Genomic DNA, 18,996 nt, shown 5'->3' on the forward strand with positions numbered 1-18,996 from the left:
TTGCAGGACAAATCAGTTTTCAAATTATAAGCAAATACCCAATTGTTACCATTATCTCTCCACTTGTTAGACTGGTACAGACTTGTCACTTTGTTTCAAAAATTTCAATGTATGCATAAGCAATGAGAATATTTATTATGATACAGGTGTCAAATTTCAAAGGAAAAGTTTGCACATGTAAAATTGAATCTTTAAAAGTTCCTTTCTGTCTTTTTTAGATATAGTTAATATAGGTACTCATTAATACTTATTGTAACTGGGTGGTTTTATATCCACAGAACTGCTATAAAGGTACACTGCTAAGACACAAAATATTTTAATATAAATGATAGTGGAACACACAACTGAAATTTGGATGTAGCATGGAAGAACATCACTATTGGAGATGTCCAGGAAGGACAAGTCTGTACCATAGAGAAGTGCTGGGACTGAGGCACTATAATCAAGCGATAGATAGATATCCCATCCACAGAAGTGAGGTGGGATTCTTTTTCCTTGCTGGCCATACACTTTGGTGTTCTGCATGTACATTGTATGCCAGTGTCTCCTGCACAGTTTGCTCTTCTGCCTCAGTGTGAATGACAGAAGCTCTAGTGGTTTCTCAGTACTGATCTGACAGCTGGTTCATGGGACCACACTGATAAATGCAATTTATCAGCCATTCAGGTCATTCTTACTTGATGAAGGGTCTGTTATCCTCATAGCTAAAGAATGCATAGACATAAAGACAAGAACACCAACATTAGCATTTTATGATAAAGAATTTCCTGTGGGAAAAAAAAATATTCTCCTGTTTCCTGACCAAAGCCCTTTATTTCCCACCTCTCTAAAAGGTATCATAACCTTCCCTTTATATCCAGAAGGTAAATCGTAAAATGACCAGGAGAACTTAAATACCAGGGAATAAAATCAATTTTACAATACTGCAATATCCCATCAGAGACTCAGCAATTCCGTTTTTTCATCATGTGCTCATATTACTTGTGACTTGACAGAGACATTTATTTCTTAGAGATCACATTTCTCTAGAGAATGAGAAATTTTATGAGCAATCTGAAAATAAGGCTTGGGGACATGCTTAAAATGATAGATGTTATGTCACGTAAAGGTATCTCTTCTTCTCTAATATTAGTGGGTAAGATGACTTAATTATGGACAATATGCCTCTATGTAATTTTAACACAGAGATGATGATTAACCTGAGTTAAATCTGATCACTACAGCTCCCTTTCTCCCTTTTTCTTCTTGCCAAAAGCAATATATTTTCCTGCATTATGAATTCACAAATGATGTTCTCAGAAAGGCCCATCTGTGATGAGTTTTGAATAAAGAGAACCACTCATAAAAACCCACTCTCCAGAATGATGAGATGGTAAATAGTGGAATGAGAGCCTCGTGTGTCAAGCCCGCTGGCCTCAGGTTTACATACATCCCAGCCCAATCATTTACTGGATATTTGATGCCAGGCAAAAGCCAATTAACTTGTAGTGTGTCGTTTTATGCATCTATAAAGTGGTCATAATTAGAATCTAAATATACTCAGCATTATTCTTGTAAAAAATACAATTATTTTTGGTCGAGCAATGAAGTATTTTTATAATTGCTAGACTGTCTAAACTCAAATACAATAAAAATTTCTTCCCCAAAAGAGAAAATACTCAATACATAAATATTGAGCAGTTACATGTCCGAGAAGATGTTTAGGAAGTAATATGATGCAAAGAAAGAGATGCCGCTGAAATAAATCAGTGGATGGAGCAGGGAGTGAATGGATTTGTGTACTTCACTTTGTGAGAGCTAAAGAGGACTGAATATCTAAATACATCAAGCCAGAGTAAAGATTAAAATTCCATTTATATGTCACATCGGTCATAATGCAAATGATCCAAAACCTCACGTAGGTGGTCATATGACACTAAGTGAAACAGTTCTAGAATATTCCATCATCACAGAAAAGTTCTATTGGATAATGCTGAACTAGACAGGTTAAGAACATTTTAGGCCAATCAATATAATTACAAAGGATGCTTAAATTAAGCCGTGAAAATGCAAAGATAAAAGAATGTCTAACAGTTGCTTATGTTTGCTATAATGTACCCAGATAGAAAATTCATGTACCTTTATATAAGCTATAAAACACAATGGTAATATTTATTGTTGCATCAAATCTGATTGCATCAGTATTTTTCATCTAGGATGCCAACTTCAGGATTAGAAATACATTCTACGCTAATTAACTCAGAATAATGTCAAGCTGATATGTGCAACCGCTAGCATACAGAGCTTCAAGCGAAAGCACTTTACAAAACCGAATCAAGGTTTACAAATATTTCAAAAATTAAAATAGCTGGGCTGCAGTAGGCCGACTGACGTGTCACGATTTACCTTTAATATGAAATGTCACAAGAGAAATCAACATGGGATTGCTATGGCAATGTGGTGCCATTATCAGCTGATCCACCAAGCAGAGTCTGCTAAAACCAGCTTTATCCAGTCACTGCAGGCATGTGCTGAGCAGTGCTCACTGGGATGTGAACAGAAGTGAGTGTGACATTTCTAGGTCTTACCAATTAAGGGATCAGACTGGGGCTCGCTCTTCCGTTTGTTCTCCCCTTTGACTTAGAGAAAGAGACAATAGAGCCTCGAATTCTGATTTAGACACTGCTCAATACTAATGGTGAGCTGATGGATGGGACTTAGGCTACCTGCCCCTAGACTCTCCTCAACAAAAGTTTAAACCCCTGGATTTTGGTATCTTTTTACAGTGGCTTACCAACAACATATTTTTTTTTAATCTTTTGTAATTCTAAACTCATATTTAATATAGAAATTCATAGTAAAACACAAAATAAAATGTTTGTGAGTTCTGTGTTTTCCTATACTAGGACATAATTAGCATACAGCGAATTTAAATCTACAGATCACTATACCCTGCCTATGTCAATAAGTTCCAGCATTTTTGCCAGATATTACATTAGCACAGAGAATTTAAGATTACTTTCTCTCTCCAAATCCAAATGAAACAAGTTCTTTGCGAAAATGTTTTATTTCAGTCCTAGTGATGCATAAATTTTTATTTAAATAGTATCACAAAATTTACCCAAAAAGTTGACATTATTGTCTAGATGAGAATGCTCACTTAAATTGTCATTTGAAAATTATGCATATCATTGAAAAAAATCACAAATCATGTAAAAAGCTATAAAATTATAACTTTATGAACACATAACTAAAAGTAAATTTTCAAGAGAGGTTTTATAATCAAAACAAAAACTTATATACAAACAGAATGATGTAATAAATCAAAGAATCAGTATAGAAAGATGATGAATAAATACAGGCATGAGCAAATCCAGTTTGTTCCAAGATACCTTTTCTCTTTGTTCAAGAATTATTGATTTGCCGAAAATTATTCTGGGCATGCACTTTTTGAGAGAAATTCTACTCAGAAATTAAAGATGTAGCTAAAATAAATTATTAAAAGAGACAAAATACCCCATGCTATTATAGTTTCCTTTTGGAGACTTATATATCTTTGGAATGGGCTAAATATTATTTATGTAAGGCTAGGTGTGAAGAAAGAGTAATGAGAAATATGTTCGAGAAGTTAATCCTCAGGTCCAAAGATCTGCTCATTGATAAGTTACAGAAGTAATGGAAAAGGAAGAATGCAGACCAGCCTGCTAATCCTGTCAGCTTGAAGGCCAGTACACTTTGGAATGCACCAATCCCCTGGTTAGCCTTTGTGTTTGTTGCGTGAAATTTATGTTTAATGGAGCAAGAGAGCTCCTGCTATCCTGACTAGTCTCTTGACATTTTCGGCTTTAGAATACAGTGGATTTGCTTTCCCGGATACAAGAGTAACTTCCACAAAGAAATGCAACATTCTCTTTTCTTAATTTTCTCTGAGTGATTGTAATAGTAATAATGTGTGAGCAAACCATTTGCATTTTTATATTTATACCACAATAGCATGGAAAGTGCTTGATCAACTAGGTATCACAGAAGCCCCAGATTCTCTATATTTCTTGTTCAAATGTGGTTTATGTTATTGGGACAGCTCCAGCTGAATTTATACAACTAGAGTCTATTATCATTTTGTATACTACTACCAGAAAGTTAAAAGGAAAGCTATTTACAGTTTAATCTAGAAATCTGAGTAAAATAAAGATGATGGCTCTTTTATAGCCATATATTTAAATCACTAAGCATTAAACACATTAAAAAATCTTAGAAAATATTAAGCAAGTATTATATAAACACAGAAACTATTACTAACAAAAATGATTTTTAACTACAGATGTTATTGGTACTGAATTATTACTGTCAAAAAAGCCATATTCCTATGGAATTTACCAAGACGAGAGCAAAATGAACTACACCAATAAAATGAATAATTTAAAATAGAATATAAACATTTTTGTTGGTGGTGGTGATTTTTTTTTTTTTTTTTGATTTTTTGGTTTTTTCGAGACAGGGTTTCTCTGTATAGCCCTGGCTGTCCTGGAACACACTCTGTAGACCAGGCTGGCCTCGAATTCAGAAATCTGCCTGCCTCTGCCTCCCAGAGTGCTGGAATTACAGACCAGACGTGTGCCACAACCACCAGGCCAGAATATAAACACTTTTATTCCTCTGGCTTTATGTGATTGCAATAAAATTGAAGATTTAGAAGCAAAACACAAAAACTAAATCTTCAATCTGCAATTAAGAAGAACCTAATAAAATAGAATCAATAAATGTCGAATCCATGCCTTAAAATTCTGACCATAGTATTTCTATAGTTGAGGGACTGGAGAAATGCTTCAGTGATTAAGAGCACTGGCTCCTCTTTCTGAGGACCAGGGACCAACATAGAAGCTTATACCTGTCTGTCACTCCAGTTCCCGGAGATCTGCCCTCACACAGGCATACGTGAAGACAAAACACCAAAGCACATGAAATATAAATACATTAAATACTGATCTAGAGTTGAATGTTATTTCAAATTTTATAACTTTATATCAACTGAATTGATCAAAATTTTATATTTATCTATAAGAGTCTATAAATACTAAGAAATAAAGTAAATATTGAAAAGTGATTCATGGGTACATCTTACTAATTTCCAGTTAATATTTTCATCTGTGAAATATATAAGCAATCAATTGATGGGTAACAAAAATAGAGTATGAAACTTGGGGTTCTTTTGATAGAAATTTAGAAAGTCATTTATTCCGTGATGCTATTCCTTATTATTGTTGGCATGTGAAAAAACTGAAAGCAAGGAATTCGAAATCAGCCTGCTTGAGTCTGAATGCCTTCTACGTATGTTTTCAACTACAACCTTGGACTAATCACCCTAATTCCAACAGCTAACTGTCCTTTATCTCAGAAAGTACACCTTTCTTCATGGGGTTGCTGTATATATGGAATGTAAGATCCTAGCACATTTCTGCATGTGAATATCTAAGCACTCTAAAAAACAAACTAAATATCAAAGTACAATATAATATTTGCTATTACACAAACTTATGTCTTTATGTAGGGACCTGGTAGTCTCTAAAAGGAGGCTGGAGAGAAGGTGAACACACACACACACACACACACACACACACACACACACACGCATACACACACACACACACACACACACACACACACACAAACACACACACCCTTAGCCAGGGTTCCTTTAATTCTCTCCTAGAAATTCAATGGAAATCCAAGGAGGATCCAATAATAACTGCACTGATTACTTCTGAGAATTTTTTTTAAGTATTTAAATGTAAAGAAGGAAACATCATATAAAATAACTTTTTATTTTAGACTTAATAAAAGTTACAGATTTTGTTATTATAAATTGAAATACAGATAAATATCCAACTAATGAATGTTCAAAGAGAATCTCAGAGTTCACTGGCAACTAGTTCATAAAATAAATTGTGGCTCAGTGTTCACAAGTCTATTCATGATGGAATGCTTTCTGTGGGACCAGAAAGGAAACAGGGTAGAGGTCCACGCAGGAGGGTGGTGGTGGTGGTGGTATTTTTAAATTTAGAATTGACTTCAAAAGAGAATACCGATAAAATATGAATAATAAAACTCTAAGACTAACATAATATACTATAGAATATAAAAGGAAGATGAGAAAATGGTTTTTATTCCTGGTTTAAAGGAATTTTACTCACCCTTGAGCTTTGAGGCATGGTGGCACACACCTTTAAACCCAGCACTCAGGAGGTAGAGGTATGTGGATCTCTATGGGTTCAAGGCCAACCTCTTGGTCTACAGAGGAAGTCTGACTTTTTTTTAACTTTTTTAAGAACATATATAATAGAAGAAAATGTTAACATTTTGATATAATTGTGTGTGTTTGTGTGTGTGTGTGTGTACACAAATGATGAAAATTTATAAGAAGAAAATATCAGGTCAAGTAATCTCTTAGTTTAAAAAAGGAAATCTAGGGGAGAGAAGGGAGCTTACGGGACTTTCTGGGAGTGGGTGGGCTAGGAAAGGGGAAATCATTTGAAATGTAAATAAAAAATATATCGAATTAAAAAAAACAAAACAAAAACAAAAAAAATTAAGTGCTAGAGGGAAAAAAAAGGAAATCTAGCAAGAACTGTACCATCTTATTAAAATTAAGGACTACAGTAGGAAAAAAATCTTAATATTTAATTATATAGGCATCTGATGAACACTAGGGAGATTCTTGGGGTTTGCAGCAAATAATAATAAAATGAACTATCTTTTACAGACATTGCCACAGCTAATCAAGCAATACACAGTGAATTCAGTGAAGTAAAACCAAACCAAAACATAACACATCAACATAAAGCAACTAAGAATTGAATAACTGCAGTGTCAATCACTTTTACAAAGAAAATGGACTAGCTTTCAAATTATATTTTAGTATAAATGATAAATTAACTGCTAATAATATCAAAATTTTAGCTTATAAATGATTTCTGTTTATGATCCCAGTTTGTTTTCTTAATGTCATAATGAAATGGCTTAGCTTTAAGTATAGATCAATCTCAGCTCTTTTACAGAGAAGAAAGACTTAGTGCCACCATTTCAAAGTAGCTGGCCTAAAACAGCAGCTTCCATGGGCAGATGTGAATAGTGTCCTAGAATGCCTAATTTAACAGCACATGAACAAAAAAAGTGCCAGAAACTTTGATGACAGACCATTTAAAAAAAAGCACATAACTGTGTAGTCAAAAGACTCAACTGTCACTGGGTCTAAGCCAAGAGAAAATTAGATTAGGAAATGTCCACGTGTGGACTGAGCAGATGAAGAAGGCTGCCACTCCACTATACTGTCTGCACAGTCAAATATAAATAGAGTGCTTTTATATAAATAGCCTTTCATAGTAGGTCACCAGTGACATATATATTGAGCACTTTTGAAGTATGGATAGGCAAAATATGATTTGAAAATCAAGTAACATTGTTATTGTAAACAACTATGAAAAAAAACAGATAAATAAGAGAAGACAAAGTGTTTAGATCTGCCTGTTATTTCTGCTTATAGGAAGGTATTTCCTCTTCAGATGTAGAGAAGCTAATATGTCAGGCTGGGAAGCCATTTGAGGCTATTAATTTGCCAGTCCTAGAAATATTAAATCAATACTGAAAACAAGTCAAGCATCTGTAACACTAAATACGAACACAGAAAGGTTACTGAAATTACACACTGTAGATCCCAAAGTAAAATTTTAGTCTCACCACTCTAAGGGTTAATACAACATTTACAACTGCAATATCGTGTAAGTTACCTGGGGAAAAATATTTGTCCCACCACAAAATGTATTATCTCTGGTTATTCACATGTACTCTTTAACAACCCACTTATTTTGTATCTGAGTTGAAAACCATAGAGTCACATCCCTTTCTTCTTAATTTTCCATAAAATTACCTGCAGAGTATGTCAACATAAAACTCCCCTAGGAGTTAGGATCAGTGTATGTTCTGCATGTAGAGTGCTTGGATTCAATCCTTAGAGTACACATGTGTCTATTAAATAAATTAATGGACAATTAAAAGATAAATCTATTTCATACATTGAGGCATGTAAAGTATTTGATTTGACTAATCTGGAGAACAAATGGTGTTTAATTGCAATTATTCTCAGATATTTTTCATTTTCTTAACGCTTTACACTTCACTCTATTGGGATGAAAATCACAGTTCTATGAGTAACTAATTTAGATTCAGACTACGAAGCTTTCTAGTCTAGTGGTACACATCCTGTGAAATATAAAAGCAGTCTGAGTCCAAGGTCTATGTAAAGAACAAAGGAAATGCTAATTTCTACATTTTCATTATTAAAGAAAAATTTTCCCCTTGGGAAGTTGCTCAGGATTTCTCAAACATCCTTAGACAGCCATTGCTGCTCCCATATCTGATATAATCCTAATTATTTGGAGGGGAGAATGAGAAAAATAATTTAATCTCAAGGTATAGTGCATAATTGTGTGCTTACAACTATCATCCTTCAAACTGGTTTTCTCAAATGTCAGCTTCCAGCTTATGGAGTGTACTTAATGCATTTATTCATAAAACATTGTTCTCAAGATGGTAAGGGAATTTTAATGCATTTTAAAGAAAATGCCTCCCCAAAGAGGCCATCCTTTAATACTTCAGAGCAATCAAAATAATAGTCTAAAAATGCATGTTGTGAAGAGATTGGCAATACCACTGACTGGGTGCAAGGCTTTGTGAATCTGAGACTGATACTCAGCTTTTAAATGCTGGAATCAAGACAATCAGTGAAGGGCTAAGTAATGTTTAAGGAATGTTGTAACTAGCTTGAGCTAAATCTTGTCAAACAATCCACAGAGCTCTGGTGCTGTTTGGACTGTATTACTTCACTTCAGTTATTTCTGATGTTATATACATCAAGACAATAGAGGACGACTGAAAAAAAAAAAAAGACAAACCACATACACAAACAGAATTACCTTAATAATGAGTAGATTTCATATAATAAATAATATGAAAACTTATTCTGATACTAGGCATGCATGCATAAGTCATATGTATTTGAAAAATATTTGTTTAAAACAGCTCAGAACATATGTGGTGGTTTGGATAACAACACCCCTCATAGACTCATATATTTGAATACCTGATCCTTAGTTGGTGGGACTGTTTGGGAAGGATTCAGTGTTATGGAAGAAGTGTGTCACAGGAGGGGGCTTTGACGATTCAAAATAATTTGGGCATTGCTATTCATTCTCTCTCCCTCCCGTTTCCCTTCCCTTTTCCCTTCTCTTCCCTTCTCCCTTGCTTTCCCTTGCTTTCCCTTCCTTTCTCTTCCCTTCTCTTCTCTTCTCTTCTCTTCCCTTTTCCCTTCCCTTCCCTTCCTTTCCTTTCCTTTCTCTTCCCTTCCCTTCCCTTCCTTCCCTTCCCTTCCTTCCCTTCCTTCCCTTCCTTCCCTTCCTTCCCTTCCCTTCCCTTCCCTCCCTTCCCCTCCCCTCTTCTCCCCTCCCCCTCCCCTCTTCTCCCCCCTTCCCTCCCCTCTTCTCCCCCTCCCCTCCCCTCTTCTCCCCCCTCCCCTCCCCTCTCCTCCCCTCCCCTCCCCTGCCCTCCCCTCCCCTCCCCTTCCCTTTCCAGGTGGGTCTTTGTGAGTTTGAGGCCAGACTGGTCTGCACAAAGACTTTGAGACTAGCCAGAACTTCACAGTGAGAAAATGTCTCAAGAGAGAGAGAGACAGAGACAGAGTATCCTAAAATATTTTACTTACTCAGAAAATTTGAAGTTTATGAACATTTTTATTAACTGTAAGTCTGTAACAGATTTATGCTCTCATAAAGCTCAGACTCTTTTCATATTATTGCTGGTAGTATAAAAATGAGATAATTTTTTGGAAAAAAAATAAATATAGGTTCTATATTTATATATAAGCTATATATTCATATATATTAATATGGAGGAAAATATAAGCATTAAAATCTTCCTGTGAAATTGTTTTATTTTTCAAGCTTATGACAATTTCCCTTCCTTTTTATTGAATCTAATCACTCTTGATTCCATAAAGTATTAATAGGCTACTGATCAAGCTGAATATAATTATGACTTAAATGTTTCTATCAACATTTACAAACATATTACTCAAGTAAAGTTTACGTTTTGGCATCTGCAGCTATTTCAGGTATTGTTAGCTGAATGTTTTCAAGATGCTTTCTTAGGCTCCTTTTCACATGACAGGCCTTAAAACTCACTGAGGACACGTTATTTCTATTCTTTAGAATGACAGAACTTGCTATTTATTAATCAAATGAGCATTTCACTCTTGGAATCTTTTTTTTCTTTCCAAAAACAAGAAAAGGCTAAGTTTGTCTTTTAAAAAGAGGATCATATGATGCATAATTTTAATGATACCATATGGTGTATAAAGCCACACAAATTCTAATGAGATTTTGATAGAAACTAAGCGCAGCTTCAATGTGGAAAATTCAAAGACTCAGAGGAAGCAGAGTATTTCCACACACAGTTGATTACATTAAGTAATCACAACATGACAGGCATGGCACTGCAGGTCCCCAGTTGGAGCATCTCAGGAGACCAAGGCACAGGATCACATGAGTCTGTCAGTTTGCATCTAACCCTGGTGAGACCTCACCTCCAAGATTTTTCTTTAAAAAAAAAAAACAAAACATAATATTCTACAATTGCACCAAATATATGATGTGGTGTTTTGCACATATGATTACCATTAATTATGCAAAGGTCTGTAAAATAGATGTACTTAATTTGTAATTAGAGAAAAAAAACTGATTGTAAACGGTTGGAGTAACTTGACAAAGACATAGAGCCAACCATCCCAGGACTGAAGACAGGCATCTACCCTAGATTGACAGTTGGGTAGTTACTACAGTTTATCAATACCCACACTAGCAACTTGGAATGAAGAAAGGAAAACTAAATGAATCCTCTTAGCACTCAGTTGGATGACTTAAACAAATTGGGAATGGGTAAAATCTTGTGTATAAACACCTGTCCATAACAAAAGGAAAGCAATAGATATAAGAAAGACAAAGAAAGGTTAATTTCCTTATTTCTTCCAAATAAACACAAAACTTTTATTATTTCCTTTTACTCCTCAAAATAACTTGTGGTGTTACTTAATAAAAATATTTTAGAACTCTTTTACTCTATAGTAGAAAATAGGTGATTAAAGAAACTGCCTATTTTTATTTTGAAGGATGTCATTGAATATGCTAAAGATTCCTCATGAATTAAACTACGTATTCATCAGCCATAGTGTAATTTAATTATTTGGGCTGACAAAAGTTCAAGAATAGTGTATATATGTATATGTGTGTGTGTGTGTGTGTGTGTATAATTGTTTTAATTGTATTAGATTTTTTGCTATGATTACAGTGGGCTCTGAATACAATAAGAAATCAATGAGGAGCTGGAGAGATGGCTCAGCAGTTAAGAACGCCGACTGCTTTTCCAGAGGTCCTGAGTTCAATTCCCAGCAACCACATGGTAGCTCACAACCATCTATAATGGGGTCTGATGCCTTCTCTGGTGTGTCTGAAGAAAGCAGTGGTGTACATAGATATATATATGTATAACACATATTTTTGAAAAAAGAAATCAATGAGAAAATTCAAATGATTGAAATTATTTCTTTCTTGTAAGAACCTATTTTGATTAAGAGACAAATGCAAAATAATAAGCTAGTAGATGTGTATGATTTAAATTAATTACTTTCCAAGTAAGCCTGAGAATTAGCATCCTGCATTTTCTCTGTTATTAGGTGAACTATGTTATTCCATGCTATTGTTTGTTTTTCACAGTATATCATTAATACTGTAATAAACGAGACAAATAATCTTTCCTAATCTTAAAGAAGCTTATTATGAGTACCCTGGGGTTACTGTGAAATTGAGGAATAATGCAATTTGTTTTTTAAAAAGGAAAATAATATTTAAATTATATGTGGAATGGAGCAAGGAGGCAAAGTGAGCAGAGGTAAAACTTGAGGGACAGAGCACGAGCCTAGAGTGGACTGAGGGGCTCATGATAAAGAAGGAAAGTAGGCAGTGAGATGGCAAAAACATCCACCAGGCTTTTCCAGCTTGGACTAGAAGTTTGGACTTAAGTGTGCAGAGCCATGTTGGGTGTCATGCCACATGGTAGGAACTTGACATTGGCCATGGACAAGGGCTTGGGGCAGGAATCTGACATTAGGGCATAATAGGGAGGTAGGTTACAGCAGGAATTTTTATCCTAGAGTGAAGTGCTCAGAGTGAACTTGACATTGGTCAAGCTGAACGTCTCCTAGCCTTTGTTGAGCAGGGAATCCAGCTCCTGTAGAGTCAGGATCCAGCTCCCTAGGTAGAGCACTCAGAGTGATGGTAAAGTTTATTGTTCCTCCAGATCTACAAATTCCTGAATATAAGCAGGTGACCCACCCAGATGCCTGAGCAGTGGAGCCAACGCCCAGCGAACAGCCTGACCACTTCCCTGGAACTCACACCCCCACCCCCAGAGGATGGGAGGAGAGGCTTGCCCAAAGTGTTAAGTGGTCTGACCTCCATTAAAGTTGCGGTCTCCATCAGTAAACTATCTTTCTGGCCCTCGTTCTTTTCGCCCCTTCCCCAGGCATTCCTCAGCTTCTGTTCCAGGAACCCAGTTCTCAGTAGCTGCAGGCAGCTACAGACTACAACAGTTAAATTAAATATACTGGGACCCTTTGAAGAGTTTTATTCCAACTGTTACTTTACATGATTGAAGTAATACTTTCAAGACCCATCTCTCTAGATGGTGGCAAAAGGAGCCAAAACCAATATGATAAAAGAAGAAAACAAGTTAACCAAACCATCATTGAGACTGTGAAAAAGACAATAGTGATTAAAAGAAAAGGTGGGCATAAGAGAATGAGGAAGAAACACAGTCAACAACATGCATGTATGTATATGTGTGAATATGTAAAGTGAACACATGTGAAAAATCATTTCTATCACAAATAAAGCTATATTAATTTAGCGATTTCTGTGGTAATTTCTAGAAGGAGTAATAAAAAGTATAGTGATTAGCTAAAATGCCAATATGAAAGATAAAATGGGATGCAAAATAGTGCTGTTAATCAAGGGAAGGATGAAAGGAGGAACAGTGTGAAGTGCACAAACTACAACAAAATGAAACTAATATAATGAACCCATGGCATCAACTGTTACATTAAATGTAAATGGAATAAATATTCTAACTAAAACGTTTAGATTTATGATACCAAATTTTAAAAAAGATCTAAGTATGTGCAAAAAAGTATGAGAACCGAACCTTAGCGAGAAAACAAGTACATTAGAAAGGGTTTAAAAGCAAAGCTGTCATGCTTCAAAATTCCTGATTATAATAATCTGGAAAGTGCTCCTGGGATTTCAGTCCCTCATAGAGGAATGGTTTGGAAATTACCTGTATGGTGTGGTTGTTTTAAGACATGATTAAAAATGTAAAATACAACCTAAGGGACAATGAAAAATGATCAATAATTCTTTATTGTTAAGAATTTCATTAATGTATTTTGAAGCTTTGATATGATTAAAGGCATGCATGCTTGGGATTCTTTTTCTTGATAGACTGTTTCCTTGCCACAAACAAACTTTGCAGTTTCTAATGATCCTTTAGATTTAAAGTAGCCACACAATATGTCTTATGTTTAGTGTTAATGAAAGAAAATGTTCTCTACACTTGTATTTTAAATAAAATTTCCTACAGATTTTGAAAAATGCTAAAGAATCTTTTCTTGAGAAGGATTTATTTTCCTCCCATGTATTCTCTTGATCGGTAAAAGACCATCTTTCTTTGTAGAAGTGTGAATGGAAATACCTCAATGTATTAGTCTATTTTGTTTCCATCAGCATATGACATTACATCAATTGTTACTTCCTACATTCTGTCACAGTGGACAAAATATAGCCTTCCTTGCTTCTATTAGCACAGCAGAAGAATGTTCTTTTTGACCTGTAAGGTGCTGAAGGGTTCCATCATTGCTCTGATGTGATTCCTGGGAATTCCTCAGTTACTAACTCATAATGATTCCCTATCTCCTTTCTTGCATTTTTATATGTATACTTTTTTTAAATTAATTAATTTATTTTAAACTCCCGATTTTATTCCCCTCCAGGTCCACCCTCCAACTGTTCCACAACCCATACCTCCTCCCTGCCTGCTGTCTCCATGAGGATATTCCCAACACCCACACCCACCCCACCAGACATCTAAACTCCCTCAGGGTTAGGTGTATCCTCTCTGACTAAACCCAGACCCAGCAGTCCTCTGCTGTATATGTGTTGGGGGCCTCATATCAGCTGATGTGTGCTGCCTGGTTGGTGGTCCACCTTCCTTGCATTCTGAACAAATGCAGAGCCATAGTTACAGTTCAAATTTCAAATCATCCACTCCAGCATTTTAACACTAAGTCTTCCCTTACTGAGTTTTGACAGGGTATCATCAAAAGCTTTATATCTGATGGTCAGGAATGAATCACCATTCATTGTACAGTTTCAAGGAGGGTATCATGACTCAGCAAAGTGAGATACACTCTAATGACTCTAAGCTTGTAAGCAGTTAAGACAGAAATCAAATCAAGGTATTCTGAACTATAACTTCATTTTGCTTTCTATTATAAAACTTAATGGGAACTATGCCATTAAATAAAATTATTGGCTTTGATGTGTTTAACTGTTCTTCTAAACAACACCTGCTACCAAAACTACCCAGAAAAATATAGTGTATTTTATAATATATGACAGTCAGTACTAAAATAAAGTGAAAAAGCTAAAGAAATATTACAGTGCATTAAACGGTTCTAAAACCATTTTGAAATTAAAGACTGCATTGATTTTTAACCTTTTAGATGTTGAAATGAAGACCAGGTTTCATTTTTTTATGGCCAATAGTACATTAAAAATTACCTAAATAATGTTTACAGTATAAAACAAAACATATGGAGTCATAACTTATAGTGACCTGCATAAATATGTCATGCTCCAACAAAAATTAACTGTGAAATGTCAATAGTCATTGTCAATAATATCTCAGTCTACTGTGATATTCTCAGACACCAGTCATGGTGACTATGTCTGACACCAGATATGCAAAGGTGGGCCATGCGAGACATGACAGCTCTCTCACATAGCTCACAAGATGGCTGGAGCACATGGAAGTTACATGTGCCCCTTGAATGTCTTGAATGCACAGTCATTTAACTAGAATCCTTTATCCACGTTGACACACACGACATAGATAACCTGCATGAAAATGCCATTTAGCACAGGTGTAGATAAATGTGCGAGAAAGACTAATGTGGGTCTCAATGTTAAAATCTTCAAATATCAAAACCATTAAGTAAATTAAAATATACTTTGCACATAACAAGGAACTCAGAGGCTTTTCAGAAAATGAAATTTAGCATTTTTGCTGTATCGTCATTGTAGGTTAAGATGAAATATGAATATTTTATAGTTCTGCATACTTATACTTGTCTGAAAATACAAATGTAAAAAATTTGTAATAAATATATTTTCAAAATGAAAGGATAATTGAGTAGAAATGTTTCCTAGGAGATTTATCTCCTAGGAAAAAATTTAAGTGTTTCAATACTAGGAACATATTTTATTTAAAACAAAACAAAACAACAACAAACAAAAAATTACAAAAAAAAAAGCAGAGGCTCAGAATCATGGAGAGGAACGTCAAAATCCAATTATAATGATCCAAAGTTTCAGATTTTTTTTTTCTCTAGACTTTAGACAACTTCAGGTTTTAATTTTCAGACTCGGAATTCTCATTGAACTATATACAACCTCTGCATAAGCATTCTCAATTCAGAAATACTTACAAATATAAACTATTTTTAGACCTGGGCATTCTGGAAAAGACATACTCAACTGTGGGAAGCCATCCTGAGCTATTCGGACTTATGCTTACTCATAGGCCTAAGGTGGTGGCTGCTAAAATATGAGAACAATTAACTAGAGACTTCCCCATGAACTGTCAGTGCGAGAAGATTCCCGAGAATACCAGAAGATGTTCCTGCCCTAACCGCAGAATGTTCCTGCCAGCTTTAACTCCAGATGACCAGATGACCTCCTCGCTTCCCGCTTCCATCACTAGGGGTGTCTCTGCCCTTCCCTCCTTTGTCTGGTGTGAAGATTAATTCCTTCTCTGTAAGCCTTAAAACCCACTTACCTCCCCAACATTAAATGAAGTCTTGACACAACCCAGACTGACTCTGATTTTGTTAGCGTGCTTGGCTTCCCTTTTCTCTCCCCACCCCCCCATTTTTGACCCTCAGGTAGTGCCCCTTCGGGACCCGGGAATAACTGGACCTGCTGGACGAGTCACTCAACCTTTGCTTTTGAAGATCAGGGAAAGCTCACCTCCCTTCTCAGAAGGATTACAGGACAGCAATGAGCAATAGCTACATGAATACTAAGAATCAGTTTTTCAGGTTTGTTTTCCAGAAGTGTAACTGTAAATACTATCAGTTCTTATCCATTAACAGATGCAATGGCAGGTACCTTCACTGCAGAAGCCATCATAGCAGGTACCATCTTTTCAGGTACCATCACTACAGCAACCATCATTACAGGTAACATCAGTGCAGGTAACATCACTGTAGGTACCATTGCTGCAGGTACCATATTTGCATACATCATCACTGCAGGAGACATAGCTGCAGGAAGCATCACTACAGGTCCCTTTGCAGGCACCTTAGCTCTGAGGACTAGCATACAGTGTGAGAGATTTCATATAGTCACTGAACCACAAAGCAGTGGCTGTTTTCATTTACGAAGGCTGCACTTCTTAAAAAGTGAATGAAGGTATTAAAAACACATTCATAGATTGCAGATTACAGGGATTACAGGGAAAAGTAGGTTTGGAGAAAGGGTTTCTTTACATTGATTATATGCTGGTCAATTTATCTCAACTATCAATAAATTACCTTCCTCAACAAAAACAATACATTGAAATTGGACATCATTCTGTCACATAATTTTTGGCAATATATACTATAAACTATAAACAATTTTAAAGTACACTCTGTAAAAACAAAACTAAGTATCACTTACTTGATATTATCAAGACAGCCCGATTCAGGTTTCAGTATGGCAGTATGGTGAAACATTTTGTATAAAGCAATCCCGAGGAAGATTACATTCAGCTGAAATATAAAAGGTAGTGTTTTGTAGATAACCAGAGTAGCAAAAAAATAAAGCCATTCCCTGTAACGCATGAATTGTTCTGGGAAATCAGTTCTTAGTAGACTTTCGGAGAATTGGATCACTGGTGACTATCTAATGCTTTAGCAAAGGCAAGAAGCCAGCTTTGGGAATTGTGACACCACAGAGTTACAAAAGGTGACTGTGCCAAGTCCACTCCAAATACAAAATCAGTGGCCATTTAGAAGGATGCTGTTGAACTTTTCAAATAACTCAAAGCCCGCTGCATGTTTACGAAAACCAAATCCCCCGAATACAGAAGTTATTCTAAAAGAGCTGCTACATTTACATTCCATGAACAGGTCTCTAGACTGATTAATCATAGATACTCTCCATTTCAGTTCTTAGAAATGCACTTTTTCAGATGCTAAATTATTAACATGTAAAAATATTGCATTGGTCAGCTGGGGCTGCTTCCTGAGACTGTTCCAGAAAATAAATAAAATGAACTAAAATAAGACTCACTATGTGGAGCAGGCTAGCCTTGCACTTCTTGTCATCCTCCTACCTCTGACTACTGAGTTCTGGGATTACAGACACACACTGCCACACCGGGCTACAAATCCAAATCCAAAACTCAGTATGTTTTGAATGCATAAGTAAAATGAATTAGAAGATGCTGGTTGAATTCTGATGCTAAAATAAACTAAGTTGTAAGCAGGTGGTCTCTTGTGGTATTGTTATGCCACAAAACAGAAAAGATCTCTATAATTCAAAAGAACATAGTCTAAGAGGCATAACCTAGATGCCTTACATGAAGATTATAAAGCAGCAGTTCTCAACCTTTCTGAAGCTACAATCCTATAATACATTTTCTCATATTGTGTGAACCTCAGCCATAAATATATTTCCGTTGCTACTTCATTACTGTAATTTTGTTGTTGTTATGAATGGTAATGTAAATGACTTTGGAGACAAAGGTTTGCCAAGTGGGTTGTGACCCACATGTAGAAAATCATAAAGCAAGCCATAGGCTGAATGGCACTTGAACCAGGTGATCAGCTTCTACAATCTACAACTGGGGACTGATGCAGACTAGGAAAATTCATTAAATGCTCCACTGACATTCTCCCTCTAAGGCAGCTTCACAGTTCTTCAGCAATGATCTCTGAGTCTCAAAAGTGAAAAATCAAAAGAAGCTAAACCAAACAACCAACACTGAGTGGCTATAAAAGCTTAATGGGAACTGGATGCAATGAGTGGGAAAGCCTGGTCTGAACTGATGTAAGCCAGTCCAGGGTCATTATTCTGACTTACTTCTCTTTCCATTTTTTTTCTTTGTCTTCCTGTAATGATATTTGGTTATAAGATGACTCCTAGTCTCACACATATCTGAGTAATGGTCAATGAGACTGGTTTTAGACACCAGGCTTTTCCCATGATATGTGTGTGTACATACACATACATGTACACATTTTCATATGGACACACAGTAGGGTACCTGCCATATTGTCACTTTCAAGTCTGAAACATAATTCTTGAGGACTCACATGAATGAGTGAATGAATAAATAAATAAATACTCTAATTAATAACTAGCTGTTCATCTAGATTTCTAATTCCTGTTTATTTTCAATTTTAATTATTTCAAAAAAAGGAAGGAAAATATGCTGTTGTCAAAGTTAAAAGTCATCATTGTTCAGTTGTCTAGACAGCTGTGTGGTCGACATTGGACTGGATTCCTGTGCAGGCATTTACTTTTGCAAATGCTTACTTTCCTTTTCCAACAGTTTTGATGAACTACTTTACACTATAAACGTAGCCTATAA

The 18,996-nt window shown here is 35.7% G+C and overlaps 1 protein-coding gene across 1 annotated transcript in view; it reads right to left on the reverse strand.

The window, feature by feature from the left end:
- Adgrl3 (adhesion G protein-coupled receptor L3) overlaps positions 1-18,996 on the reverse strand; it is a 465,758-nt gene that overhangs the window by 40,372 nt on the left and 406,390 nt on the right. The window contains exon 18 of the mRNA XM_052199002.1: positions 17,079-17,170. Coding sequence (XP_052054962.1) covers positions 17,079-17,170 — 92 coding nt within the window. The remainder of the gene's footprint in view (positions 1-17,078; positions 17,171-18,996) is intronic.

This window comes from Apodemus sylvaticus, chromosome 11, assembly GCF_947179515.1.
Source record: "Apodemus sylvaticus chromosome 11, mApoSyl1.1, whole genome shotgun sequence".
Lineage (NCBI taxonomy): Eukaryota > Metazoa > Chordata > Mammalia > Rodentia > Muridae > Apodemus > Apodemus sylvaticus.